This window comes from Enoplosus armatus, chromosome 11 (genome assembly GCF_043641665.1).
Source record: "Enoplosus armatus isolate fEnoArm2 chromosome 11, fEnoArm2.hap1, whole genome shotgun sequence".
In the NCBI taxonomy this organism is placed as follows: Eukaryota; Metazoa; Chordata; class Actinopteri; order Centrarchiformes; family Enoplosidae; genus Enoplosus; species Enoplosus armatus.
The window spans coordinates 8,612,884-8,640,731 of NC_092190.1; the positions used below are offsets into that span (position 1 = coordinate 8,612,884).

A 27,848-nucleotide genomic window follows, 5' to 3' on the forward strand; every position below is an offset into this window, starting at 1 on the left:
GTCTGTCTGTTTCAACTCAGCCTAATCTTCCAGGTATGAACCTGTACAGGACTATTAGGTGTCACAAAAACTCTATTGAGTGCATTCGTTAAGTTGGTCTTAATTTCTGTATTTATCGAAAATGTCACGACAGACGGAAGAATGCGGGAGTTTGAGTGAACCAAAATGTTGAATATACAGTAATCACAGAGAAAATGTTGGGAAGCTGGCTCCCAAAGTGTAATAACTTGTATGATATTATTTATCAAGGGGATCGTTATTGTGCTCTGGCTTTTGAGAAAGTAAAAATTGTTCCCAATACTTGCATGTCAGTGAGCACACACGTTTGTCATTTGTGTACAGAAAGGCACCAATCATACTTTCATTGTACATTTGGACTATGTAAAATACAAGTACACACAGACATGCAGAATCGACCTTCTGCTGGGCCTAAGGGATTATTAGCAGTTGCAGTTTGCACAGTATTAAACGTTTGTTCATATATGTATATGGTGTGAAATACAATTTGTATACCAGGGATCAAATAGTTTGATACATTTCAGGTAAAAGATAAAACAGCCAAATTGTTGATCTGTTGCCCAAAGTTTCTATGAGGTCACTTGGAAACAAAAGATTTATGTATTTTTAATGCTTGTGCAGTTTTGTTCTTTATTTTATAAAAGAATAAAAAAAATATATATATATATATAAAAAAAACTATAAATATACTGAGCTTCAATGTGGACATAAACAAATGACATAATTTATGTTTGTGTTCAAACTTACTACAAAGTGTACATAAAGCTATAAATCATTGGAGAGAAATTGCCAGTTTTTTTAAATCTATTTTATCATAACTGCAGTTGTTTCTGATGCACCATGTATGTTTTCAACAATAAATCTTGTTTTTATATTTACTGATATTCATTTCCATTTGACTTCAATGCCTTTTATGTTTGAGATTTTAGGGAGTCTCTCGTGCTTATTTGCTTTCTTGCCAAGAGTTAGCCAGATGAGATGACTGATGTGCACTCTCATGCCTGTGTAGAAAATATGAAGCTACCATCAGCAGCCGGCTAACTTAGCTTAGCACAAAGACTAGGAACGGGGGAAACTGCTTGCCCAGCTCTGACAACAAAATCTCTCTACCCGCATCAAACCTTGATACACTCACTGCTTTAATTCCTAATTCTAACATTAACCAGTTTTAATAAACATTATGCTAAATGTATGAATATTCCAGACCATTCACAGTGGACAAACACATCTAAAAAGAGGGATTTCAGTTTGGCACAGACCAGATAAAGAGCAAGGCTTAACACACTTCTCAAATTATCTTTAATAAACCCTGTGCGCTCAATTCCTCTCACTCAGTTGGACAGTTTGACATTATGAGATCAACCACATATTCCCATGCCACATGTCCCAGCCAACCACAACCCTCAGGCAGGAAAACAAAATAGGAATACCAGCATTACTAGAGTTTTCCAAAATCTGGGTGTGGGAGAAGAGGAAGAGAGAAGCCAAACTTAACAGAGACATGAAGTCAGAAACCACAGAGAGAGAGAGAGTGTTAAGAGAAAGACCGCGAGGTAACGTGAGGCCAAGAGCAACACAATATCAAAACAAAAGGGACTCCAACTGGGTCTCAATCATTTATTAGGTTTGAGAAAAAAAATGTTACAGTTTATACATAAACAACTAATCTCACTTGAAGGTGGAATTTCATTTATTAGTAAAAACCAGTGATAAGATAAAGAGAAAGAGAGAGGAATAGCAAGCTTTACTGGAGGTGATATAACAAGCTAAACAAAAGAAGCCTTCTTCATGACACTGGGATCTACACCTCCCATAAGCCATCACTCAGCTAGTGTTCCCAACATGGGGCAGTTTCATTGACACATCATTAATACCGACATGGTGGTGAAATTGATCAAATAAAGAAAAAAAAACCCAAACAGACAAAGGGGTAACTTTTCATTTAGATAGTGTCTTGTAAATGCATCTATACACAGTAAACTCAACACAAACGGTCGAGACGTTTTGTCATTGACATATATGACAAAAGCAGAATGTGGATGCTGATCTCACTCGCAAAATGAAGCGTTACCATGAAAAGAACAACAAACAGTTTATGCAACAGCCTGTTTTGGTCTCTCAGGTGTGTGCATACAGACTGGTTACATTTTTACAATGACGGATACAAGAGGGCAGAGCCGACAGTGGTGGTGGTGACGGGACAAGAGGGGGAAAAATAACACAAGGAACGTACACCAGGGCCAGGACAGAGTGGTGTGTTGGACTGACAACATACAAACACTAACCATCAGACTGGGGGAGTTGCTTGTTTCATATTTGGACTTGATATTTGTAAAGGGAGGGGGGGGGGCGCAGAGCAGTAAACCATATTTCCTGCACCCACTCCAAACAGTTGGAGCCACATATAGGGGAGGGGTTTTGGGGGTGTGTGAGGATCAGTAACATCCGCTATCCTCTTTTACCGGTATCCAGGGCCTGGTTGAGTGTAGCCCTGACCGTAAGGGGGGCGGTTGCGGGCGTACGGGTTAGCAGCTCCTGGTGGAGGGGTGACAGTGCTGCCTGGAGGTGGGGTGTACCCCGGGCGGGGTTGGTACCCTGAGGCGGGCTGGGAGCTGGGCGGCAGGCTGTAGTTGGCAGGCTGGGAGGCCTGGGAGGTATAGTTTTGGGGAGGGAAGGCTCCTGGTGGATACTGCTGGGCTCCCTGAGACGGATGGGGCTGCTGCTGGCCACCCTGGAACCCTGGAGCCGGACCGGGGGCCGGAGCCTGGGAGGCAGGAGGTGCGTAGTTCTGAAACTGCTGCTGTGGCTGCTGCTGCTGTGGCTGTGGCTGTGGTGGGCCAGGCTGAGGGGCTCCAGGCTGAGGGCTGTATCCTGCAGAGAGAGGGAGGAAGGGAGGGAGTCTCTTTAAATTCACTCTAGAGATGAAACAGGGCCACCTTACTTCACAACACAGCAGCTACATTTTGGGATTTTTTTAAAACTCCTGACCATTTTTACTCTTACCAGAATACTGCATACCGTACTGCTGCTGCGGTGGTGCACCTGGTTGCTGAGGCGGGTATCCACCTGGAGCCTGGTACTGCTGGTACACCTGACCTGAAGAGACAGGGACAAGCATGATCAGTACACAAGAACCACAAAAAACAAGATATCTGATGTAGTTACAGTTGGGAGGAGTAAAGATTGCATATCTGTCTTGGAGAGAGATGCATTTAAATGCATCTTGCTAACATAAAGCTAGCTGGGAAAATTCATCTTGAATGCTTCTTAGTTGAATTTACACTTTCAGATAGCTATCCAAGATACATGACGTAAATAAGTGTAAATAGGGTCTCTGTATTTTCACGGAAACACCTGTGCATCTGGACAGAATAACACACAACTGTTTCAATGAAAACAGCTGCAACCACTTTGACACAACTATTTGTTGCTGAAAGTCCAGTACCCACAGACAACTCCCTGGCTCAGAGCTGGAGAGCAGCATGCAGGTGCCCGAGTAGAAACACAGACACACACAAAGTAAGCAATGCAATCATTAAAAACTAAGGCTAACATATGTATCCACTATCAAGACACTATAGGCACACAGACATTAATAACTCCTCTGCACCACCAGACATGTTTGCAGACAGTAATATCTTGCTAGACAGTGATGCCGTTGCACATCTTTTTTTTTATGTTTCAAAAACATGGAAAAGTTTTTTTAACCTTGTTATTTTAAATTTGCTCATCAAGTTTTCCACTGAATGCCTGAAGGTTCAGCAAACGTGCAAAGGCTTGGCAAACTGGTGTTCTCCCTTAACGAGCCCTGAATCTTACTCCTAAACCCCTCCTGCCTGGCATATAAATTGGGGCGACGACTCATGAAAAGCACAAAGAGAGAAGGCATAATGAAAGAGGGCCGCACCAGGGTTCACTGGTTTTCAAGCGCTGGTAAAACTGGTGGTGATTTTCCACTCTCTGGGAGGACTGATATTGTGGCAATTTTTGAAAGTCTGAACTAAGCAAAGCGGAAAAGAGACTATGAACAATCTGTCAGAAAACAAGTCATATTACTTTGCACTGGTCTGGGAGACACTTGACAGCTAAATGTTTAGCTAGAAACAGAGTACCTCATTAGTGTCTCTTTATAAGCACTGAAGTGATGTGGCAACCATCTGTTATCTCACTGACAGCACCTTTAACATGAACACCATGGTCTTTATTGTGCGAGAAGGCATGTGTGTTAAATTGGCTTCTCCTCCTGTTCTCCTCAATCTGTAATCCATCACCAGCGTTATGCAAGAGTGGAGGGACCGCTTTGGCCTGGGGGAGTTCATCTCACTCCAGTGTAGCCGAGAGGTCAGTTATGAGCTGGCTAAGCGCTCACGGGACAAAGAAACGACGAGGGGCTCTCACTGAGGACAGAGCTGCAGTGCTTCAGGAGAAAAATTGGGAAAATTATGTTCATTGGCTGTAGTTCTGCTGACCTCTATGCATGCCTCAAGAAGCAGTCATGAGAACATGGTCCTATTTTTAAATAAACATTTCACATCAAACACACGTCTGCCCATCTGATAAAGAGCCTCACGCAAATGTCTGAGCCGTTGCTACACACACGTGTGTTTACAGTTTACAGTCTTTCCTTCTAGCACAGATGTAAATTACTGCCAAGGGTCTATCAGCATCTGACAGACAACAGGTTGAAATCTTTACCATTTTCTTATGGACCGTGTTAGCAGCATTCTTATGGTAACAAGTAACCTAAGCATGCATTAAAGGTGAGCTTAAGGCGAGCTTTAAAAGGCCACACATGCTCACAGTTGGCATCCAATCTCACGTATAAATTCTGGCTGTTCTGATCTGCCTTGAGGCTGTCATACTGACGAACAGTCTGCAACCGGAGACAGGAGTAATGTGAGGAAAGGGTCGAGTGAGAGAGGACGCTGGGCACGATCTAGTTTGATGTCTTTGTGTGCCAACCATCTGCAGCCTTGAAAGTACGGAGAGGGATGAAGGAGGGAAACTGTAAGCGACGGGTAAGGACAGGATGAACTGTTCGTTGCCACGTTGGGCTTGGAGATGCATCTAACAACCTGCTACAAGATTACAAGATGGTATCTAGCAAGAGCTGCCAGTGTGTATAATGACGATATTTTACTGATCTCTGTGGTGAAAGTGATCTTTTTACTTGTCTCCCTTCACAGGGAGGTTAAACTTCCCCTGGAGCTGGTAGAAAGGCTTGCTTTCTTTTTTAATGTGACATACCCCCACAAATCAGATGAGCTCAAGTACCCCTTCATCACACCAACAGTCTTGTTTCAAGACTTACTTGATCCAAATACTGATGGTCCTAGTTAAAAAATATTGCGTTTATAAACATAAATTATTGATATGATATGAATGAAATATTAACTGGGAGGCTTCTGACATTGACTCCTGAAATCGGCCCCAAATGACTCTGGGCATCTCTGCTTTTATCCTTTTTACTTTTAGCGATTGATTTCAAATTCCCTGCCTGCTTGCTAACGAGTTTTCACACACTCAATCGCATCACATTGTGTAAAGACCTTTCAACTGACTCAGGTTAGCAGGACAGACGTGTCCTGTGCATTTAGCTTATTGTGTCTTGTGGTTTATTGGTTATTGTGACAATAAATTTGGTAAAGATTTGATTTTCCCTCCTAATCAATTCTTCCTCCTTTCCTCATACGCTCTGGGGTACAAATGCCAAATAAGAATGACTGGTAAACTTGCACACAACCTGCCAATTTGTGTACCCATGCAGAGCTTGGACGGATTGTCACACCTACATAATACATCCCTGCAACACCACATCTATTAAAGTCTGGAAAACTAGTCAAATCAACATGAACAAGTTTCTTATCAGACAAGAATGTCTGTTGTTTCTCCTCGTGTTATTGAAGAAACAGAAAGAACCATGAGCAGCTTGCAGTTGAGTTGGCTGTTTGTGAGCAACATGGTGTGCCAGTGACTGAATGAGTCTTCCTTCTGGATCAGCTAAACCCTTATTGAGCCCTTTGGGTAGGCCCTGCAGTGCCAACCAGGCCAAACCACAAACCACCAGTTAAATGGAAGTAGTCATACCACATGTGTGCTGATCTTCAGAGCCACAGGTGTGGTCAGGAGTCAGCACTGTGACAGTTACAGCTCTCACAGGGTGCAACAAAAAGGCATCTCCTTTGCTCCAGTGGTCTCCTCGTTCAAGTAGGCCAAACCACAAGCTGAAAACAATCCCATCCACTTACAGCAATGTGATAAACAATACAACATGCTTCAAGTCTGTGTCTGCACCTGCCCGGGCCTTTCTTCTCAACAAAGGGAAAAACAGGCCAGAGAATTCCCCAAAGTTAAGTGAGACACTTAAATAAAAGGATAAAGGAAAGATAAAGGAAATGGACATGCCAGATTGGCACAGAAGATCATTTCCACCCCTGAGCCCGATCTCAGAGTGGTACTGTGCTGTGAAAATTAAGGAAAATAAGTCTTGTTTGTTTTTGCCAACATATTGCCAGATCCTTTGCTCATTCATCTTCATCTATCCCTCAGGTTTTCGGTCCAACATGACATGTAAAAAGGTCTCACACAGAGGAAAGCTGTGATAAGGTCTCTGCTGAGTAAGATAAACCCTACTTCCATGGATACTCTTGTTTACACAGTGTTGATTAAGATTCCACAGTGGTGAGACTCACGGATCATTTCTCATTCAATGAAACTTGCTGCTTCAACAATGGAGTGGATCTGATTACCAAAAACATGGAACAAGCATTTACTTACATGCAGTGAACTTCAATAAATGGTTAAAAAAAGATACTGTATATTAATTCGATCTGTTATCCTCCTCAATGTGTTCCTTCCCTTCGTTTTCTCTGTTTCTTTGATTTTGCTCTACTGATCTAAAAGCGATATTCCTCCACTCCATTAACATTTAACCTAATCTAACAGCTGGCAGGATGAAGGTGATACTGTCTGCAATCCAATGCGAATTAAAAAGAAGTGGAATTTTATCAACACATCTCACTCAGCAATGGTAGTCTATTCGAGTCTGGCACATTCTTACACCCTCGCCTGTCACACATATAGATTACACTGACTGTGGCTGCACATGTTCTTAGAGTAAATCCTTTAGTCACAGTTATGAAGAAAAGGAAAGGGCGTAACAGGTCTGTGTGTATGTAGTGTACTCTACTGTGCATGACCACAGTTGAGACAGGAATTAACTAAAAAAATAATAAAAACTGCAGTTTGACATGTCTATGACTTCACGTTTCAAGTTTTACTGTCATACATTTTTATTTATGTTTCATGGTTTTTACTGCAGTAGGAGGGTTATACCAGACTTTTTGGTATAGAGTGTTTTGTTTATTTGCTTCAATGTTAAATTTCATTATATTTTGATTTATTCTACAGAAATCTTCACAAAAAACTATTATGACACTGACTAACTGGCGGGTATGGCAACAACTTGAGAAAGGAGTAACATATGTTAACATCGACTGCAAGAACCAATACTACTAATGCAGAATGTTTTAAAGGTTAACTCCTTTACCAGTAAATCATATCATACCATCTAAAACTCACCAGGAGATATATTTTTAGGCTTCCTACCAGGTTTATAAAATAGAAGGCAGAACTACTCTTTGGAAAACAAAAGAGCTTGGATCAGTAGTTTAGGGAAACATTTAAATTTGCTCAACAGGGGGTGACATTTTTATGAGACTATGTTGGTGGTAGTGTTGGAAAAACATGCCGTATAACTGCACCACTGTAAAAGAAAGTATAATTGCTTAAACACCCAAACTGCGAGGTCTCCAACTCCCTGTGGTCATTAGGATATTATCCCGATGTGCATTCTCTCTAACACAGACACGTACCTGCCTCAGAGTATGCATGTTTTGGGGATTTCTTGGGGAAACAGTAGCTGTGTGTGTGCATGTGTCTTACCATCCATGCCAGGTCCCTGCTGTACTCCAGGATAGGGAGCCTGTGGTTGGGGGGGCACTCCTGGCTGAGGGGCTGCAGACGAGGAGGAGGCAATGCTGTCAGGAGTTCCTGAGCGCTCCTCTGGTGCAACGGCTGGGGGAGCTACTCAGACGGCACAGAGGGAGACAGACATACAGTGGAGATATTCATTTTTTTACATGACACTTTTAAATGGCGACTTCTACTTTTTGCAGTTGGATAGTGTTCAATACCTGGGGCCTGGTCCTCGCTCAGGCCAAAAGCGGAGATGACATTCTTGCTGACCTCGTCCTGGTTTTTTAACGGGTCGAAGGCAGACATGCTGGCTGCACTGACAGGAGTGGCCTGTTTCACTGTGGGATCTGCTGCCACCACTTTGCCTTCACGTCCATCCACTGATTCTAGAAACACAGCCACAGAAACGTTTAAGAGCCAGCAGAGACGAAGTAGAATGTGGCAATAATGCAATGCATGTCTACAACATTTTGCACTAGTTTGAGTTGCCTATAAAAGAGATTTGTTATTCAACCGTTAACACAAACATGTAGAACAAAGGGTACAAGGGTTTGAGTGTTCTTCACTAATTGTGGGTTTTAAAAATGAACACTGCTAAAGCTTCATAAAAGACCTTGATTATTATAGTCTCCTGCTATTGACTGTCTCAGCATGGTGCCAGATTTCAAACTACAAATCACTCCTTTTTATTTCAATCCTTGATTCCAACCAAATCACATATGAATATGTACTTGTTGAGGAGTTGCATAAAGCTCACAGAGAATTACAAACAGCGACATAAAGTCAGTTTTAAAACAACAGCCTACTACCATACTGTAATATTAGCGCGCACGTTTCTCACATAAATGCTTAGGTCACAGTTATGATGACAAGGGAAGGGTGTCTTTCTGCAGGAGATGTACTTATGTGTGTGGGTGTGAGTGACTACAATCAAACTGGAGTGAACCAGTATGAACACAGTATATAATTAAAGCTACAAATGTAGTGCAAAATTCCAGACACATCTTCAGATGATAAAAAATGATTCCAACAATGAGTGACCCTTATAAACTGTCTCAGTCTGGTGCCAGAGTCCCTGTGGACTCCCTTGCGATTCTGGCAGTGAGTGTGTGGAATAAGTGCATGTGTTATTTGTTAAGAAGGCTGTGTGATCCCCATCAGTGGGATTAAGAGATCTGGTGCTATATAAGGTTATTATTATTACCTATGGCACTATTTTCTCTATAATATATTAGTAAAAAAGAAACCTTGTCAGTGCCCTCAGGTGGACAAACTATGTAATGGGGACACTGTTTCCAAACCACCTCAAACATAGTTTGGTATTTCTGTTCTGCAATTTCTTGTTACATATTGGCAAACATATACACTGATACGGATATATCTCCAATAAGCAAATATTGGCTGATTTGTTTCTCTAGCTCTAACATGTGTGTATGTATGGGGGGTGCTTACCGCTGTCCGGTGCTGTAGCAGCCAGACCAGGATCTGTGGGGGGCTCCAGGCTATCCAGGAGGTTGTTGACTTTATTCCTGAGCTCAATGAGCTCCCTGCGCAGGTACTTCACCTGACTAGACTCCAAAGGCCTCGGCTGACCGTTCACTGCAGATGAAGAGAGGCGACACAAGTGAGCAAAATAAACAAATCCTTTCTATTTGTTTTGGGAATGTGATAAAACATTTCTCCATCTCTGCACAGCCGACTCCATTTGTGTGTAAGACCTCAAGGAGGGTGACGGATAGAACTCGACTCCTGATCGCTTTTACAGAAGACAACAATCCCCTAGTCCATACCTTTATTTATGTGGAATTTTTGTACATTAGTGAATCTGGATCTCATTAATCACAATCATTTCCCACTTGGGGCGATGGTGTCTTGAACCTGAACTGCTCGATGACATAGATCTTGGTCTAGAGCCGAGTTATAGCCATGAGCTCCTAGGAATATCTGGGTTAGACTGTAAAGAAATGCGTCTACAGCCTAACAGATAGTAAACCAAAGCCAAAGTGCCAGGAAAATCAAATGCAGTAAGTAAGTGTTTGTAGGGTACTAACAGCTGACAATATAATGCTACCAGAGAGAGGCATGCAAACTTTACATTGAGACAAAATGTTTGTTGGTTATATACACTCACAAAAAGCCGCCTCTATTAGACATTAACATCTGCTAATGTAAAATAAACTCAGTGGATACTTGTAATCTGCTGTTAATTGGTCTGGAAAATCTGTTATTTCTACACTAAGTATGTGTACATTATGAATGATGATCTGTCCCAATTCTGTTGGCTCCACACTCTGGATACCCGGGATTACAGAGACCATCTATCACATGGTTGAATCCACAAAGCCATTCACAATAGCAGCCAGGTTGACGGAGGCACTGAGAATGACATCATCACAACCTGCCAGCCAGGCAGTTAACCAACAATGGAGCAGGTGAATGCTGGGAAAAAAGGCACTGGTTTGTCATGCTTACTTAATGAAATAAAATGAAAACAATCAAACCAATAGATCAATCTGCAGGAAACACAGGACAACCTTCTTCACTATCTCCTACCCCATGTGACCAGCATCACACGGTCACTCTACCTTCCTTCAACCCTTATTTTCCCACTGCAACGTGATGGCAGAGAAATTTCCATCGCAAAACAATGAACGCAAGAATGGAGATCACCGGACATTCCTTTCTCTCACAAGTTTCTCTGTTTGAGTGGATAATGCTGAACAGAGATACATGGGGTCATGAGGCACTATGCCGAGATTTGGGCTGCTATGAGCTTCCAGCTACTCTCTCTCTCCCTTTGAATCTCGACACATGTCCGAGAATATCAGTTCCACGTGAGGTCATGACATTTAATGACGAGCCAGGACTCTGATTTGATTAGGAGGAAGTAAAATGTTTTGGGGGTTTTTTAAAGACAAAGAAATGTCTTACAGCTCCCTGGCTAATAATAGCAACAACAGGGGGACAGACAGACTGACTGGGAGAAGAGCACAGGAAACAACATCAACATCTGTTGTCATTATAGATTCAAGAGTAGAGTGAGTGTGTGTTCTTGTATTTCTAACTTTGTGTCAGTCATTTTGAGTTTCAAATCCAGATTAGATTATTAAATTTGTAAAATGCAGTCCATATTCTGTAGACTCAATATGTTCCCATACTGGTAAATCTCTACTACAACTTTATGTCCTGGCAGGAGGGAGAGAGCTCTGACACACAATTTAGACTATCCGACAGCTAAACACTGGGACACAGTCCTGCCTTTAAATGAATAACATTTACAGGAAACAGAATAATTCATGAACATTAACAAAAACGCATGTCATGTAGAAATGGCCTGCCAGGAGATAGAATCAGTGAAAACATCAAGTTGTATTTTGACGTTTACAGATTCAGATCATGTGGTGTATATGGACTTATGTGGACATGTATTTTCACCATGATTGAAAGACAACTGTCCCAGATGGCATGTCTGATCAGTACAATTCAACATCAGCTGGGATTGGCTCCAGCCCCCCGCGACCCTTCAAAGGATAAGGATGTAAAGCTAATGGATGGATGGAATATACTTCACCATGAACTTAGCGTGTGTATCTGCCTTCTTTGTTTTCACGCCCACAAATTCTGTAAGTTACCGAAAGTTTACATTTAATAGTTGTTGTTTTTTTACAAAACAGACTCTAGTTCTATTAATACAGCTCTAATGAAAAGGTGAATTAACTGAACATGCTGAAAGATCTAGTTTCTATCAAGAAAGTTTAATGGTTTAGTAATCAAACCAGACAGAAAACACCATTAAAGTAATACAACTGCCTGTATGTGTCATTTAGTTACTGAGCTTGTTTTTTTTAAGTATTCCTATTCAGGCTATGATCAAAATCATACTCTTGATCAAGTTTTTATCTTTTAATACTTTATTAACTGTAAGTACTGTGTGTAATTTCTATAAAAACCCTGAATTTTCATTATACAATGTGTTGTTACTACTGACTCAACAGGCCTCAACCCGACATGTTCCGTTTGAGGTGAACTGGTTGGGAAATGTAATTCATTCTTCTATGGTCTAAATCTGAGGTGACATAGCTACAGGGTTACTGAATGACTGTGGATTTAGCTGGGCTGGCACATATGTAAGATTAAGATTAGGAACCAGTATAACTGGCACAAAGGGCTTTTGTGAAAACATCTATCTACTGCCTGTCACTTTGTTTGTTTACTGAACCGGCGCTAAGATACACAGAAATTCCCCAAATCAGTCAGAAGGGAGTGCACACTACTTTTTTATTTTGACTCAGAAGAGCTGAGGTTTGTTATGTGAAACATAAACTGGACTGCCCTCCAGTGACTGGTTGCTGTAACAGCTGATGTGAAACATCTTGGTGTACAGTTTATCGTGATGACGCTATTGCATGATTTAAGACTTCAAACATCTTGGATTCCTCAAGGCATGGCTGTGTATGTCTATGAAGGGGCAACAGAAAGGAAATGCTTTAATATCTTACCAAACAAAGTCAATTTGAGTATTCTACTGCACTGGATGGCGAAGGAGAGGTCAGAGCTGTCAAAGATGGTGATGAGGTCATCATCTAGCAAAAAGGAAAAGAGAGACCAGATGATTCACTGTAAGGGAAATTATCTCTACCAAAGAAACAAAAAAAACAACAACTTTATTCCCTTATTGGAATTACATGGTCAAGTTACCCAGTCAAGCAATCAGTATCTTAAACTATACACTAGTTTACAATAAATAAACTGGCCTGAGAAACCTACTATCAACATTCACACTTTTTACCCTTGATACCAATTAGGACAATGGGCTGGCGTCGTGACTCACCTTCATCCTTGTATTTGATGGTAACCTCGTCATTACTCTGCAGCTTTCCCCTGAAGACACGTTGCATCATCAGCACTAGCTCATCATAAGTAATGTCTTCATTATGGATAGGGATGCGTCTGATGTCGTCGCCCAACTGGGCTTTGATGATGAGCTTCCCGCTCAGGTCCAGCTGGCCGTTCATGGTGCCGTCCGACCTCTTCTACTCCCACCACTAAACAGGATCAGAGGAGAGGTTGTTTTTAAAACACTGCCTCAAGACAACTGACTATACTGTCTAAATGGTCTAAATTATTGACAATCATATGTACATTAATCTTAGGGAATACAATATAATGTTTTTAGACATTAAACAAAAATGATAACATCCAAATGTATTTATCGTTATAGTCGAATTGAGGCCTCAGGTAAGACTGGGTCTGTGTAAGTAGGTTAACAGGTCAGGGGAAGTGCTTCCTGTGAGCGAGTCATTATTTATGATTAAGATGACAATGGGATTACATTCAAATTGGCAGTTTTATTGTCTTCCTTAAAGGCTCCGTGATAATTACAAAGAGCTACTCTTAACTAAGGATTTGATTTAACAGTCTCCCTCAATCTTTAACAATGAGATTATCTGCCGGGAGGGTACTGAAATGTTTTCTCAAGTCAGATGGTACTGACTACAATCTAAAATCACATTAAGACTCCAATCAAGACTATGCCTATGCAGTGACAATCTCAGAGTTTCATTTGAACTGCAGAGTCTAAGGGTCAAACATCACCCAGTGAGTTGGCAAGGCCTATGCTATCACAGGACTTTGACTCAAAATATCAACCAGTTTGATAAGATAATCAAAGCTTTCGACTATGTTTAGTGGATCTTTTAGAAAAATATAATGTAATTAATTGTAAGCTAGACAGATGAAACTCTCTGATTTTGTTTGGCATGCAATCCTAGATTTGCTGTGTAACTGTAATTTACATATTAAATACATTTAGATGAGTTTAGATGAGTCATAAATTAACGTCTCTCGCTGATGGTGTGTAGTCACCATCTGTTGATGTTCTAGGCTGAACAATAACACAACAGTGAATTTAATTCCAGAAATGCTACGACTTTAATGCTACGAATTGCTAGCCAGATGAATAATTGGCTGGATGCTAGGGATTGTGTGGTAGCTAACGTTTAGCATACAGTTATGTTGAATGGGGACAACAACAAACAGATTTCTATCGAGCTTGGCTTTACCAAATAAACGTTTGGTGCATCGGCATTAAAAGTTTAAAGTGGCATTGTCAAATGGCAAATCTAGCTAACGCTGATTGTAAAAGACGCTCAATCGCAGAGTCATCTGTCAGTGGCCCATTAACAGCAATCTAGTGACTGCTAACGTTTGCTAGGCCGTTTCATCGCTGCCGTACCAATGGCGACAATATATACTATTGATGCGGAGTAAAAAGCAATAATATAAGTAATATCCCATTGTATAGTTCCATGAGTTGCAGTAAAATAGGCTGCCTTAATTTCACTTTATAGCAATCGGTCAGCAAAAAGCGTTGTTCTGTGAAACTTGTAACGTTAAGAGCTAACGTTACCTTAAACAGGCATTCAGAGCTAGGGAAACCAGCATATTATTAACTTAGTATCACATCAAGTTTGCCTTTCTTAAAATCAGAATAGATAAGCAGCGGATCACTTTGTAAGTAACTTCTTACAAATCAGTCTCGACACCTGTTTGGGAGAGCTAGCGTAGCGTTAGCCTCCTGCGTAGCGAACGTAACATTAGTTGCTAGCTAGCAAGCGAACCACTTAGCTTGCTAGCTAGCAACATACCACTCATACAGAGAGAGCACAGCAACTGCTGTGTGGTTTAAACGTAATCATATTATATGAGTATGTATATGGACGCCAAACAAAACAAAAAGTATTTCACCTGAATCAGACGACTTGACCACGCTGTATTTCACAGGTTTCCCCAAACCGTGAAAATCAAATCTATTAGCTAGCCTAGCTAGTCCCGGGTGCCAGCATCAGGAAGTGTTCTCCAAACTGTCAACGTCAACCAGTACGTGGCATTCATTGCGCGCAGCCGCAGACCATCTGGAACGAAGTGCGTTGTGATTGACCAAATGGTAAAGATGATCAAACATCAATTGTAACAAGTCGAAGAGCATTGATTTTATTTTTATTTGGTTTACAATGCATATTTTATTCACGTACACAGGCTCAATAAACTGGCTTTTGGGTGCTGAATGAGAATATCTTAAAACATAACTACAGGCAGCTATTGAGATTACCGCCTCTTTTTTAATGGTTCAGATGCATTCTGAAAAACGTTGTGAGAGGTAGACTTAATGAAAGAAACAACATTAGCGCATCTGCAGCAAAGGCAAACCTGCTCCACTTAACGCATACAGTAGCAATTTCTAAGTAAAATGTTGGAACATTCATGCCTTCACTGATGTCCTTGTATGAACAAGCATGAACATCTCTACGTCTGTTCTCTTCAAATCACTGCAACATTTTTAGAGAGATGACAATGATGTCCTGGTCCCAAATTACATATTTCTCTGTAGGTCTATACTCTGATGTGATGAAGAGGGTGCAAAGTGATTGAATGCCATGTTTATAGATGTTTGCTTTGATACCACTCCTGATTGTGTGTGCTAGTCACTTATCATCCCCTTTAAATAAATAATGGGGACAAAAAATACAGGTTACTGCATAAATTGTACATCTTACTTTTTTTTTTTTACACCTATGTGTCAGGGAACACTGGTGTCAAAGGTATGATGTTACATGATAATAATGACTGAATAAGTAAACATGAATTAAACTCAAATGTATGTATACAATAAGATAAAAACACAGTTTTGCCCAGTCACAGCTTTCTTCACTCCATTATTTCTTCTTCTTCTCCTGAGTGGCGTTGAACCATGAGTCTAACAGCTTTTTCATGTAATATAACTGCCAGGCGTGCACTTGAACAGCAACCACCATGATGAGGTACATAACAGTCACTGCAGATATGCCAAAAATGAAGCGGTAGGCTTTTCCATGGCGGTAGAGCTGTTGAGCTACAGGAAACATTTCCATTCCACCATACATGAGAGGAGCCACAGAGAACAGCCCTGCGCTGATCATGGATATGACCAGGTAACTGATATTGTTCTTTGGAAGTGACAGGCTGCTGCAGAGCAGAGGGAGCAGGCTGAGCAGGTAGGGGTACTCCCACTGGTACGGCATGGACACCATGTCATGTGACACCAGGTTCAAGTGGCTGACAGTCACCTGTGCCGCCACCAGCAGCCAGATGAGAAGGTGGACCAGGTTTAACTTTCGCACCTCTGATTTCAGGGATGCACTGTAAAACAGATAAGCAAGGTGTGTTAGCAATCTTTGTTTATATTGTTGCTATTCATATATAATGACCAAAATCAGAAATAGATAAAAGTTACTTGCCTCATTTGGTATTGTGGGGCCACCCTCTCTCTGGGTTTAAAGTCATTTCCATTAGTACCAGCAGCTCTGGGGCCAACACGTGATGTCATGTTGAGGGAAACCTACTGACACACAAAACAAATCCTGATTCAGACTTGACAGAACTAGGGCTGCAACTAACTATTATGTTCATTATTCAATCGTTTGGTCTACAATATGTCCAGAAATAGTAAAATAAACCTCCATCACAATTTCATAAACCCAAAGCTGATGCCTTCAAATTGCTTGTTTGGCAAAGTCCAAAGGCCCAATATATTCAATAATAATGTTTAATTTATAACCCCAAAAAATTGTTATCAGAGGGGAGAGAAAATCAGGTAAATAATGACATAAAATCAACCATAATAAGCCAGACCGTTGTCTAATTCTAATACCAAGGTGCAACAACTATTTACACTGAAAATGACTCATTTCAGGCAGATTAGTTGGGCTGTTGAAGCATGCTAGCGCGTTAGCTGCTGTTGCTAGCAAACCCAATTCGGCAACACCTTTAAACAGATACAGATACGTACTGTACTGTATGTTGGGGCTAGCGTCGTTTTGTCATAAGCACTTACAATAGAGTGTGACACCATGTACGGTTTTGATTGCTAACGATGCTTACCGCTGCGTGTTTCCTTAACGTCTGGCTGGGCTCCGTGTTTGAATTTATATTAACAAAAGATGTGACAAACGGATGTTGTAAACAGCTCTACGCATGCGCAAAATCTCGGCCGAAAGACCTCCCACCGCAGCATCAGTACATCTCCTCACAGCACACAGGCAGCTGAAACCATGACGCCCATTCACGATTTGACATCTTTATCATGATAATAATGATAATAACTTAATTTATAGAGCACCTTTCAAAACAAAGTGACAACGTGCTTTACAATAAAAACAAACGATGAAAGTAAATACAATCCATAACATTAGCATTTACATAATTACAACAAATAACCATCAGTTAAGAAAAAGACATGAGATAAAAGTGACTTTTAAGAAGAGATGTAAAAGAGGATATTAAGTTTGTCTACCTGAGATCCTCTGAGCTCATGGGCTCAGACAGCAAAGTCCTGGTCACCTTTAGTGACAAGTTGAGATTTTGGAACATTCATTAGGGTCCTGCTGGATGATCTCAAGCATCGATTGATCAGGTCAGGAGGCTCATAGGAAGTGTGCAAATCACATATAGGCAGGAGCCTGACCGTTCAAGACTTTAAAAATGAGCGGTAAAAAGAATTCTAAAACTAAATCATGTCTGTTGATATTGTGCTTCAGCGGTGCATTTTCCCAACACATGACAATAAGAGCTGGTAAAGGTAAAGCCTGGACATCTCTTATACTGCTTGTCTTAGTTCTGAAGCTTGATTTGCAAAAACGATGGATTCCCAGGGTTAGGGTTTAAATAGTGTTATTATCCTACAAATAAAAACATGATTTGAACATGTTTTATGACATATTTTGTCCTTGATTTGGCCTAACCGATTAATCTAGTCATCATGGAGCTAACGTTTCAAAGCTGGACCGCATAACTTGAACTACAGCAAAGATGACTGAGCATCTAGTGTCTTGCCTGTTGTAACATGTTGTTGCTGGTATCCAGCTCCCTTGCAGAGAGAAACTTTATCAATCAACCAGGTAACTTTAACATGAGGAAAACATCAGGACAGTGGTGACCTGACAATCCTGTCATTAGTTTTCTTACATTTTCTGATTTGTGAGGCCACACAGTAAATTTAACCAGGCAGTTTTCAGTTAATATACTAGCCTCAGTCAAATGGGTTTGATTTGCTTTCTGTGAGAGTAATAATTGATATGTCAACAGCTGTTCTTTCTTTTATTAAACAATTTTTATTTAGAAAAAACAACATGGACAATAATAACAAACGTGAAAAATTAAGACATAAAATCTTTTGTTACAACGACAATATTAGCACCATGGTTAAAAGGAGAAGTATACATTTATTTCCCTTTAAAAGTTGTCATACTTTATGTCCTTGTCATTGCATGTAGGTCATCAGCAGATAAAATAATAAATTATTGACACTGTAACTGTTGTTATGAATGGTACAACATTCAGTACTTGCTTTGAGTCCATCAATTGTGATACAAATGTCTTTTGTATTCCCAGTAAACCTGGCAGCAAGACATAATAAATGTAGTACACCAAGGATTATGTGGAACTTCCTTTTTTTGTCACTTCTAAACACATCACACCAGAGGGACTGAATAACAACCAAGTCCCACTGTTAAAGTGTTTCATTTCAAAACAACAATCCATTATTTGTTTTCTAAATATGACACCCTTTCATGTACAATTATACTGCCATTACCACAAAAAAATGGATTAGGCTTACAAAACAGTTACAGAATATAATCAGTTGAATTTTAAATAAAAAACAATAAGAAAGAATACATTTGAATTTATTTCTGAAATGATTTTGATTTGCTTTGAAAAGATCAGATCCTCAGAGAGATTTGTTTGACTTTCCTTCCAATGGCAGGATTGACTGGAACACTGCTTAATGACTGTTGAGTATTATATTGTAGTTACAACTGTGCAACTTTACATGTTCACAGGCAGGGTGTGTGCTTTCTGATATTTATCATGTGGCACTTACACCTGTTTAATGCTGTGGTTAGTGACACATAGATGCTGTATAGAGTGGATATCTTGGTATATTATGGTGTAATGTTTAATAGAGTATATGGAGTGGTTTTTACAGCTCAAGTCGGTATGATGTGTTTGTTTGACCTTTTCATTTTTGCACAATTCTTTTTTCTTTACAGCACTACACCCATGAAGCTATACGCAAACATTAAAACATAAAATTAATATTACATTCTTACTCTGTGAATTTCACTCATAGGAGTAATTGTCAGTCAGCAACATATATCATGCATGTGATTATTTAATTGTGACCATCTAATTATTTTGTGCTCCTACAAGTAAGTACATTAATTTCCATTAATAGTTCACCACCAATACCAGTTGTCCCCAGTATATGTAAGGCCTTCACACACCTGAAGTGAATTAATTTAGGTTGCTCCAACACAGTATTTTACATATAAAATTTGATTCACTGAAAATAAGAATTAGATTTCATACAATTAAGCTTTTCCCAAAACTCAGTCATCTGCAGGTTACATGACCAGAAATGTGTTTACCTCTAAAACATGTACAAACTGGTGTAATGCAAACCTTTTAATGTGTTGTCATTAGGTTACATGCTTGCCATTATCAATAGAGAGACAAAAAACATATTTATACGCATGCAAAAATATACATTTCCTACCAAAATGAATATGCCTTCATGCTTTCTTCTGTATTTCACATTCTTCGCCACATGGGGTAGCTGCCAGTTTTGAAGAGGTGCAGGAACAAATTTGACACTGCACGTTTGTTTGATCTTCTTTTGCATACACTTCACATGTTCCCTTCATATGTTTGTACCTAATAACAAATTGCACTCTTATGGTTTTTTAGCACTCTACTGTATGAAAATACATCTGCTGCCATCTTTGAAGTGTTCTTTGAATGCCTTTTTATACATTATTTTATATCTTCAAAGCTGTCAAAGAAAACATCTTTGCTGTCCCAATTACATGGCTATAAAGATTTTCAGAATAAAATCTGCTTTATGTACATACCATCATACTTCAGATTTTCTTCAAGATATTTTTTCTTGTCCTCTCATCTCTGATCTACTGACAAGATTAATACTTTGTTGATTTTCATTAAAAATACTGCTCAGTCTAAGGTGATTTATGATCATGTTTTATATTATACAAAAACATGCTCCCACTTTGTTCTCACTGAAGCTTCTCCCTCCCTGCAGTTTGTGGTTTTACATTGGATACAACAAATACCCGGAAAAGGAGGAGTGTACATACTGCCCAGCATAAAGTCCTGCAGCCTGATCTGAGGGCAGCTGAATGTACACAGTGTCCCCAGGTTGTAGAGGTAATACTGCACTCCCTGATGCTTGATCTAGGAAACCCTTCTTGTATTCGTCATATGTATACATCACTGGCTCATTGTTCCTCATCAAAGCCACCCACACATTAGCTCCTTTGCAGTGAATGTGGTAGGCAAAATAATAAATGCCAGGCATGTCGCAGGTGAAAATTCCTGTCTGGGGGTTGTAGTTTTGGCGACCATTGTACAAGAGCTTGTCAAAGATGACTGGAGTGCCCACAGGTGGAAAGGGAGTTGTTGCTACGGCTGTGAATGCTGGCATTTCCAACCCACTGGCACCCATTACTTCTGCCCCATTGCCTCCATACTTGCCCTTCTTACCATAACTACCAGCCTTAACACCATCTAGACCAGGGCCCATCTCAGAGAGCACTCCAGCCATGTCGGGAGACAGACCAGGTGTTCCAGGTGAGCCTGGTGGTCCAGGAGGGCCAGCCTGACCTGGTTGTCCTGGGGGTCCGGAAAGGCCCTCTTTCCCTGGGGGTCCTATGGGACCAATAGGACCTGGACTCCCCTCGCCTACAATGCCTGGTGGACCAGGTGGACCACTATCTCCTTTTGGCCCTGGAAGACCAGGAGGCCCAAATGGTCCTGCTGCACCATCCATTCCAGGGATTCCTTTAGGACCTTGAGGTCCCACTTCACCAGGTAATCCACCTTGTCCTTTTGGCCCGGGAAGTCCTGGTGGACCAGGGGTACCAGGTAGACCTTTATGCCCACTGTCTCCTTTGGCACCACTGGGTCCTGGTGGACCTCTTGGTCCTGGCTCTCCATGCTCTCCAGGCAGACCATCTTTACCAGGTATGCCAGAAGGACCAGGCTCTCCCTGGGCTCCATCAAGCCCTTTAGGTCCTCCTTCTCCACATTCTCCTTTAGGACCAGGTGCACCTAAACCTCCTGGGGGTCCCATAGGGCCTGAAGGACCAGGTGGACCATTAGATCCAGGGGGTCCAAGCATACCAGGTAGTCCTCCATGGCCCTTATCTCCTTTTGGTCCAGGAGGTCCAGGTGGCCCACCCATACCTTTGTCACCCTTTGGTCCTAGGAGTCCTGGTTTGCCAAATCCAGGCAGACCTGGCTTTCCTGGCAAACCTGGTGGTCCTGGGTGACCTTTCCCACCTGGCATGCCTGGCTGTCCTGGAAGGCCATTTTGACCTGGCTTTCCTTGACCGGGTACACCTGGTGGGCCAGGCTGTCCTCCTTCCCCAGGTTGCCCAGCTGGTCCTTGCTCTCCAGGATGTCCTTTCTCTCCTGGTGGTCCTTGTGGGCCTGGTGCCCCATTCAACCCAGGTTTTCCAAAACCAGGCAGCCCTCTTGGGCCAGCTGGTCCTGGGGGCCCTGGTAGCCCTTTGTGACCAGGTTGTCCTGGCTGGCCCATCCCTTTGTCTCCTTTGGGTCCCGGTAATCCTGGTAGTCCTGGCAGACCTTTGTGACCTGGTTCTCCTTTGGGCCCCGGTTGGCCTGGTAATCCCTGTCCCCCGGGTTTACCTATTCCTGGTAGCCCAGGTGGTCCAGGGGGACCCTGAGGCCCTGGCTGTCCAGCTGGCCCTTCTTCACCCCTAGGGCCCATTTCTCCTTGTGGTCCAGCCTCACCATTTCCTCCTGGCTTTCCAGGCAGTCCTGGCATACCTGGTTTGCCCACTCCAGGCACTCCTGGTGGACCTGGAGGTCCAGGTCGTCCTACAGGTCCTGGCAGCCCATTCCCTGGAGGTCCAGGAGGTCCTGGAGGTCCCTCTGGTCCAGGTGGCCCAGATGGGCCTGGCTCTCCTTGGGGAATGCCCTCAGCACCACTAGGGATTGTCTGACCTGTAACGAAGTAGAAATTCAACCAGAAATGACGAATTTGAAAATACATAGACAAACTTTTGGTTATCATGTTGCTAAAAGGGCAAACGCAAATATGCACACATGGTTGACACTCAGTCGGGTGTAAAAATACTTCCAATATTCAGTAATTTCTTCTCTGGCACTTGAAGAAACAAATAACTTACTATATGCCATTAAAAATAAAGAAACGTATGTGCCCTTGACATGTTAGCAGGTCACATGTGTTCAACATCTGAATGGAAGAAGGTTGTAAGAAGATTGTAAGATTGTTGGTTACTGTTTGTTGAAAATTACTTTCTTACCTTTGTCTTGGCCACCATTATAGCTGGCCCCTTTACGAGCATTTTCTTTGCCCTTGTGCATGGGCATCTGGGGTATCTCCTTCCTGTAGTGGGGGTACTGCATATAGGGTGCCTCTTTGCCAAGGTACTGTTGTTGGGGAAAGCCTTCTTTGCCCATGCCCATGTGTTGGAGATGCTGCATTGGCTGGTATGGCTGTGGGTGTTGCTTATGTCCATAGTATGCCCCACCACTCACATAAGTAAGTACTCCAAGATGTAGCAGTGTCAGGAAGAGGGGGACAGGGAGGGGAGGCATGGCCAAGGCCTGTATGGAAGGTAGAGAAGACAAGATATGAGGGTGGGCTGCATCTGTTTTTAAATCTTTTATATTGGTAAGTACATCAACACTGGTGTGATAGCAGTTTAGCATTTCTTGAAATGCCCTTCAAGTGCAAAATGTAAGCAATGGGAGGCCACACTCTGTTCAACTTTGGAATAAATGGACTTTCTGCCAGTGTGAACTTTAATAATTATTTTATCATTCTATAAAACCACCATAATTAGTACCACCTAATGGAAACCATTAAACAATTACCATTAAACAGAACTGTTGTTAATGTTTTGAAAGCTAAATGACATTTATTTTATTTTATTTGAGAGGTATTAAGTGCCTAACAAAATGTCAACAACAAAAATAGCAACAAAAGCAAATTTGGCAAAATGTTATTGTTGTAACTGGCAGGGCTCAGGCAAGGAAGACCTTTCCAGACTTGAATATAAATAGCCTTTAGGGAGTTCTCCAAAGTCCTACTTTAACTGCTAGATATTATATATATTCTTCAGATTGATACAAAATCACATTCATAATAGGATTTTGGAAAGCTGTCTTCTCTGGAATAATCTCTTAGCCACGTTTCTTACCTTTGGTTTAAATTTGACAACCTCTAACTCCCAAATGTTGCAGAAAACTTGACTGTATGAAGGCAGTGTTCCATTTTGGCTTTTGATATGGTGTTCTGCAACAAATAATGTCCTGATATATAAATGTGTTCAAGTTACAATATAATAGATTGTTGGATCTTTATTGGTAGTGCTAGAGAACAATAAGTTGAAATGTGTATGATAAACTGTTATAAGTCATTTAAACCTGACGTTAAGAATATACAAGAGACAAATGACACACTCATCAGGCTAGGCTGGGGATAAATTACACTTGCTATAGTTATCCACAAGAGGGAGCCACACTGAATGTCACATAAAATATTTATTATTTCCCCTGCTGCCTATATATTGGGCTGAAACTTTCCTTGCAAGCAAATATATCATTACTTTAAATCTGACTAAAGATGCTTAAAAGCCAATGCCAATGCCATAATTAATTGGTCCTACTGTCTGAGTTCCCAACACTGGCTCCTTTACAGAGGTTAGACATGCAGTCCTGTGGCTGTAACATACTCATATGAGCATTACATACTCATATGAGGGCATATTGATATTTGTCTAGGGACAATGTACACAATGCAAATGACTTACATAGCCTGAATTCTAAATGAAGATAAAATAAAGATGTGCGGTGGCATTAGAGTGAGGACATTTGTATTAACATGCATTCGTTGCCTGACACTGAAGCTTTTTTTCTCTCTCTTTTTACAAGCGTGTGAAGTATTTCTGCCACCTCCAAGTTAGCTCACCACTCCTGCTTGTCGTTCCAAAAAATAAATCCCAAAACAATAAATATTCTCGTTAATGACATGAAAAAAGTCAAATGAGAAGATGACATAGGACGCTGTACAGAGTATTTAGTGAGAAATATCTAAAGCCACCTACAGGTGAAATACAAGCAACACACAAACCTTAAAACAAGACTTGTCTTCTCAGGTTAAAACTGCTGAACCCACTCATTTGATGGTGCCTGTCTAATGTCTTTTTTCTCCTTTTAGCCCGCATTCAGATGTCTGGTCCAACAAGTACAAACAGAGTTGCGATCCAGCTATGTAGTTCAGACCAGGTTCAGGTTTTACTTTATTGTTTAGACTGTCTATTTATGTATTACAGCCATTATTTAACCCCTATGCTTTCTGCTTGAAATGGTCAGTAACGGAGCAATCCAAAGGGGTTTTCTTTTACTCCACAGCCTGAATAACTCACTATAAGCTGCTCCTGAGTGTCTACTTGTTATATTCAGTCATTTTTTACAAGAGCCATTTCCGTCTCAGTCTACTCATCTCCTGCCACACTCCCCGTCTAAATTTAACCATGATCCCAGTCCCATCTTTATTACGGCCAAGTTGTTCTAATTCACATCCTAAAGCACATCCTTAGTGTCCACTCCATCACTGGCTCTTTGGATCTTTTCCGCCCTTTGACCTTTTCTCAGTGGACTGGTGATTTTGACATGGTCGTGCCACTGTCTCCCCCGATGAGAGCTGGCCTTTGAAAGAAGGCCCACCTAGTTTCCACGGCGACAGAAGCCAGACATGCCAAAGAGTCCAGAGGAATGCCATTGAGTTTTTTTTCTCAACAAGAAGTGGAACCTATTTTTGCTGGTCTGTTCCCAGTATCCTCATCAACAATTCGAGTCTGTGAGGTAAAGTTTGATTTATAGTAGTAGTATAAGGTGTGACGCAGACTAACCCCAGCATCAAGCCTTTTCTATTGTCTGTGTGAGGCTGCATTAAGGTTCCCAGGCTGCTCAAATGGACACTGTGGGACAACACTGACTAATAAAGATGAAGACATAATAGGAATATACAGAGTCTAATGAGAGAAGAGAGTTTTTAAAGTGTGTGGCAAGAGAAGGCCTGAGGATGTTTCTGGGATGGAAAACACAGTTAAAGTCTAACTACATAAATAAGCAAATGGATGGTTGATATTTACTCTCTAAACATGTATCATCAGTATGTTGGTCATTTAGAATAGATTTGTATTCGTATGTACTTCATGCTGCAGGGTACAAATGAAAGACCTCTATGAGATTGGAAGAAAGGTGCATTGATCCTGAAACATTTGTCAGGTTAAAATATTGCGACACTATTGTCAACACAACAGAGAAGCTTTTACAGAGCCATGAACACACATCTGATGATGTACATCCCATCACTTAATGAGTGATGACATAAATGATTATAAACATTTGACCATATCTCCATTGACTTGTATAAAACGTATTTATAGAAAATGTAAAAGATATAAAAATGTAATGTCATGACAGTCATGCTTTCTTTTTGTTTTTAGCTAACTAGAGAGAAGACAGGGTCAGTGATATCAGTGTATATATAGGACGTCCCAGCTTAGTGTGTGTGTGTGTGTGTGTGTGTGTGTGTGTGTGTGTGTGTGTGCATTGGTGTTTTTAAAGGGTTGGAAATATTCTGACAAAACTTGCGACTACAGATCAGAGGGGCCGTACAACGAGGGTCTGTTCAGCATCACATAGCAACACCATGGCGTTGTCAAAGCGACTGCAGAGTGATGGAAACACCTCCTGTCTTTACCTGGTGTGCTTCTCTCCAACACATTATTCTGCATAAGTGTTGCCTCCGGAGTGACTCGTTCATACAGTACGGCCACTTTCAGACTCTGACATAAACATTAACCAGCAATTTCCACGTTTGAACTTATTACTGCTAGAGAAAACAGAAAGAGACTGTTATGACAAAGTGACTATAAAGAAGTCTATTATACTAATGAACTTATTTTAAAGCGCTAGTGTCATCCTTCCATCTATATCCATACAGATGTCAGACATGAAGTCACATATTAATGTGCCACAGCTGTGAGAAGTCGTGATGGCGTGAGGAACGTGTTGTGAGCTGTTTCTCACATTTATAAGATCGTGGAGTTTAATTTCCACGCACTAGTGTAAAACAATCTGTCTCCCTCAGTGATGACTCTCTGACAAGCAGTCGCTCGTTTTAAACAGTGACTAAACAGGAACAGCAACCATGTTCTACATTTTCATGCCAGGCAGGTGTCACCCTCTCCCATACTGGTTTGTTTATGAGGCAGGAAAAGACACACATGAACACATAGTGGGGAAATTGACAAAAGAACAAACACACACACAACTTCAGTGCAATGAACACAATAATTGTTATGGATCAAAAACAAGTTGAAATAGTTTCTGAGGAGTGATCACTGATCAGGTGACCTTCCCTAAATTAATGATATATTTGTCATAATATCTATTTTCTAATAATTGCGTGTTTTGTATAATTGAAATGTATCTTTTTATTGCGATATAGATATATATACTTTTAACAAGACTATATATTATATTCTTATGTACCTGTCAGCATAAATATAGTAAACATAGCAAACAGAGTAAACATTCAGCAAAATTATTAATTTACCGTTTTGGTAAAATGGTAAATGGACTGCATTTATATAGTGTTGTTCTACCTTGAAGCCTACCCTAGGTTTATGGACGACCTGCTGTACCTCCTGAGCCACAGCCGCCGCCTTTTTCACACTTACCACATCCCATCACCTTCAGTGAGTTCTGTCACTCAAATTTAACCCAACACGTTAACCATAAGACGACACCTCAGGGGGACAAGGAGGTACAAGTATCTCAGGCCCTAATTTTTCAACATCTGCTGCCAAAATCATGTGTGGCTGGTCATACACCACTGAGCTCCCAGCATGCCCTGTCTGGCCCAGACAGTCTCAAAAATAAGCAAACCTCAAAGTAGTCTGCATTGTATGTAATGTGTGTGTGTGTGTGTGTGTGTGTGTGTGTGTGTGTGTGTGTGTGTGTGTGTGCCTCTGTTTCCTCGACTACTTCCAGATGTCCATCTCTTTGACATTTTACATAAACATAACAGTAACTTGTCCGTCAGGTGTGGGCCGTGAGAGGACTCATGGGCATCATGTGTCTGTAAGATGTTGTTTTTGCTGAGTCAACGCTCACCCGGCGGAAGCTGAGGTGTTGGCTACTGCAGTTTATATAAGCTGCGATCTCCAGGATCTCATTAAAACTGCAGCAGCTGCGCAACCCCCTAAACAAATGTGTGAAGAAAGAATAAGGCTATCAAATCTACAGTATGTCGAAATGAGCCTTGGCTTCTTTAGTACTTAGAACATGCAGGGAGGAAAGTAGTGAGAGAACATTAAAACATTAGGCAGCCTCAAACATGATGGAGGAATGCATTTTTTAAAATAGACTCATTGCAAAAAACCTAATGTTTCAACTTTCAAAAACTGTATTAGTGTTCAAGAAAGTTATTGAAGCGAGTTTAAATTCTTTTAAATTACTTATTTATTGTTTATCATACAATTCTTCTTGTAGTGTCAGCACCACCATTAAACATAATAATAAGATGTGATCATGATGTGGAGGTATATCTCCAAACACACTACAGGTTTGTGTAGCACTGAAGTGTAACTTTGCTCTAGTTTCAAGAGTCAAAGTTGGATTTAGCTGAAATCATTGAATGATTTCATCTATTTCTGTAAGAAAGGCTGAGATAT

The 27,848-nt window shown here is 41.0% G+C and overlaps 3 protein-coding genes across 5 annotated transcripts; all 3 read right to left on the minus strand.

The window, feature by feature from the left end:
- Positions 1-1,621: 1,621 nt before the first annotated feature.
- Positions 1,622-14,860, minus strand: tfg (trafficking from ER to golgi regulator). 3 transcript variants are annotated; one of them, XM_070914701.1, is made up of 8 exons: positions 14,743-14,860; positions 12,827-13,040; positions 12,495-12,578; positions 9,448-9,594; positions 8,214-8,381; positions 7,963-8,103; positions 3,037-3,114; positions 1,622-2,889 (listed from the first exon to the last, which is right to left on the minus strand). In XM_070914701.1, exons 2-8 carry the CDS (start codon positions 13,008-13,010, stop codon positions 2,477-2,479), a joined length of 1,215 nt encoding a protein of 404 aa, XP_070770802.1. In that variant the 5' UTR covers positions 13,011-13,040; positions 14,743-14,860; the 3' UTR covers positions 1,622-2,476. The 3 variants fall into 3 exon arrangements, with proteins under 3 accessions (XP_070770802.1, XP_070770801.1, XP_070770803.1); XM_070914700.1 differs by having other exon boundaries at positions 3,022-3,114; XM_070914702.1 differs by having other exon boundaries at positions 3,022-3,114; positions 7,963-8,106.
- Positions 14,861-14,962: 102 nt separating this feature from the next.
- Positions 14,963-16,981, minus strand: jagn1a (jagunal homolog 1a). Its single transcript, XM_070915074.1, has 3 exons — positions 16,915-16,981; positions 16,272-16,372; positions 14,963-16,173 (listed from the first exon to the last, which is right to left on the minus strand). The coding sequence occupies exons 2-3, from the start codon at positions 16,358-16,360 to the stop codon at positions 15,711-15,713; spliced, it is 552 nt and encodes a 183-aa protein (XP_070771175.1). The 5' UTR covers positions 16,361-16,372; positions 16,915-16,981; the 3' UTR covers positions 14,963-15,710.
- A 3,159-nt stretch (positions 16,982-20,140) lies between these two features.
- col8a1a (collagen, type VIII, alpha 1a) lies at positions 20,141-22,695 on the minus strand. The gene is made up of 2 exons (XM_070914891.1): positions 22,401-22,695; positions 20,141-22,077 (listed from the first exon to the last, which is right to left on the minus strand). Exons 1-2 carry the CDS (start codon positions 22,693-22,695, stop codon positions 20,141-20,143), a joined length of 2,232 nt encoding a protein of 743 aa, XP_070770992.1.
- Positions 22,696-27,848: the final 5,153 nt, after the last annotated feature.

Bases quoted from the DNA above. Each gene is read 5' to 3' on its own strand.
- col8a1a (XM_070914891.1), bottom strand. From the start codon at position 22,695: ATGCCTCCCCTCCCTGTCCCCCTCTTCCTGACACTGCTACATCTTGGA. The intron at 22,078-22,400 runs GTAAGAAAGTAA...ACTTCGTTACAG, and splicing joins TAATGGTGGCCAAGACAAAG to GTCAGACAATCCCTAGTGGT.
- jagn1a (XM_070915074.1), bottom strand. From the start codon at position 16,360: ATGACATCACGTGTTGGCCCCAGAGCTGCTGGTACTAATGGAAATGAC. The intron at 16,174-16,271 runs GCAAGTAACTTT...TCTGTTTTACAG, and splicing joins GCCCCACAATACCAAATGAG to TGCATCCCTGAAATCAGAGG.
- tfg (XM_070914702.1), bottom strand. From the start codon at position 13,010: ATGAACGGCCAGCTGGACCTGAGCGGGAAGCTCATCATCAAAGCCCAG. The intron at 9,595-12,494 runs GTAAGATATTAA...CTTCATCTGCAG, and splicing joins ACTCAAATTGACTTTGTTTG to TGAACGGTCAGCCGAGGCCT. The intron at 3,115-7,962 runs GTAAGACACATG...CTGTCTCTTCAG, and splicing joins GCAGGGACCTGGCATGGATG to GTCAGGTGTACCAGCAGTAC.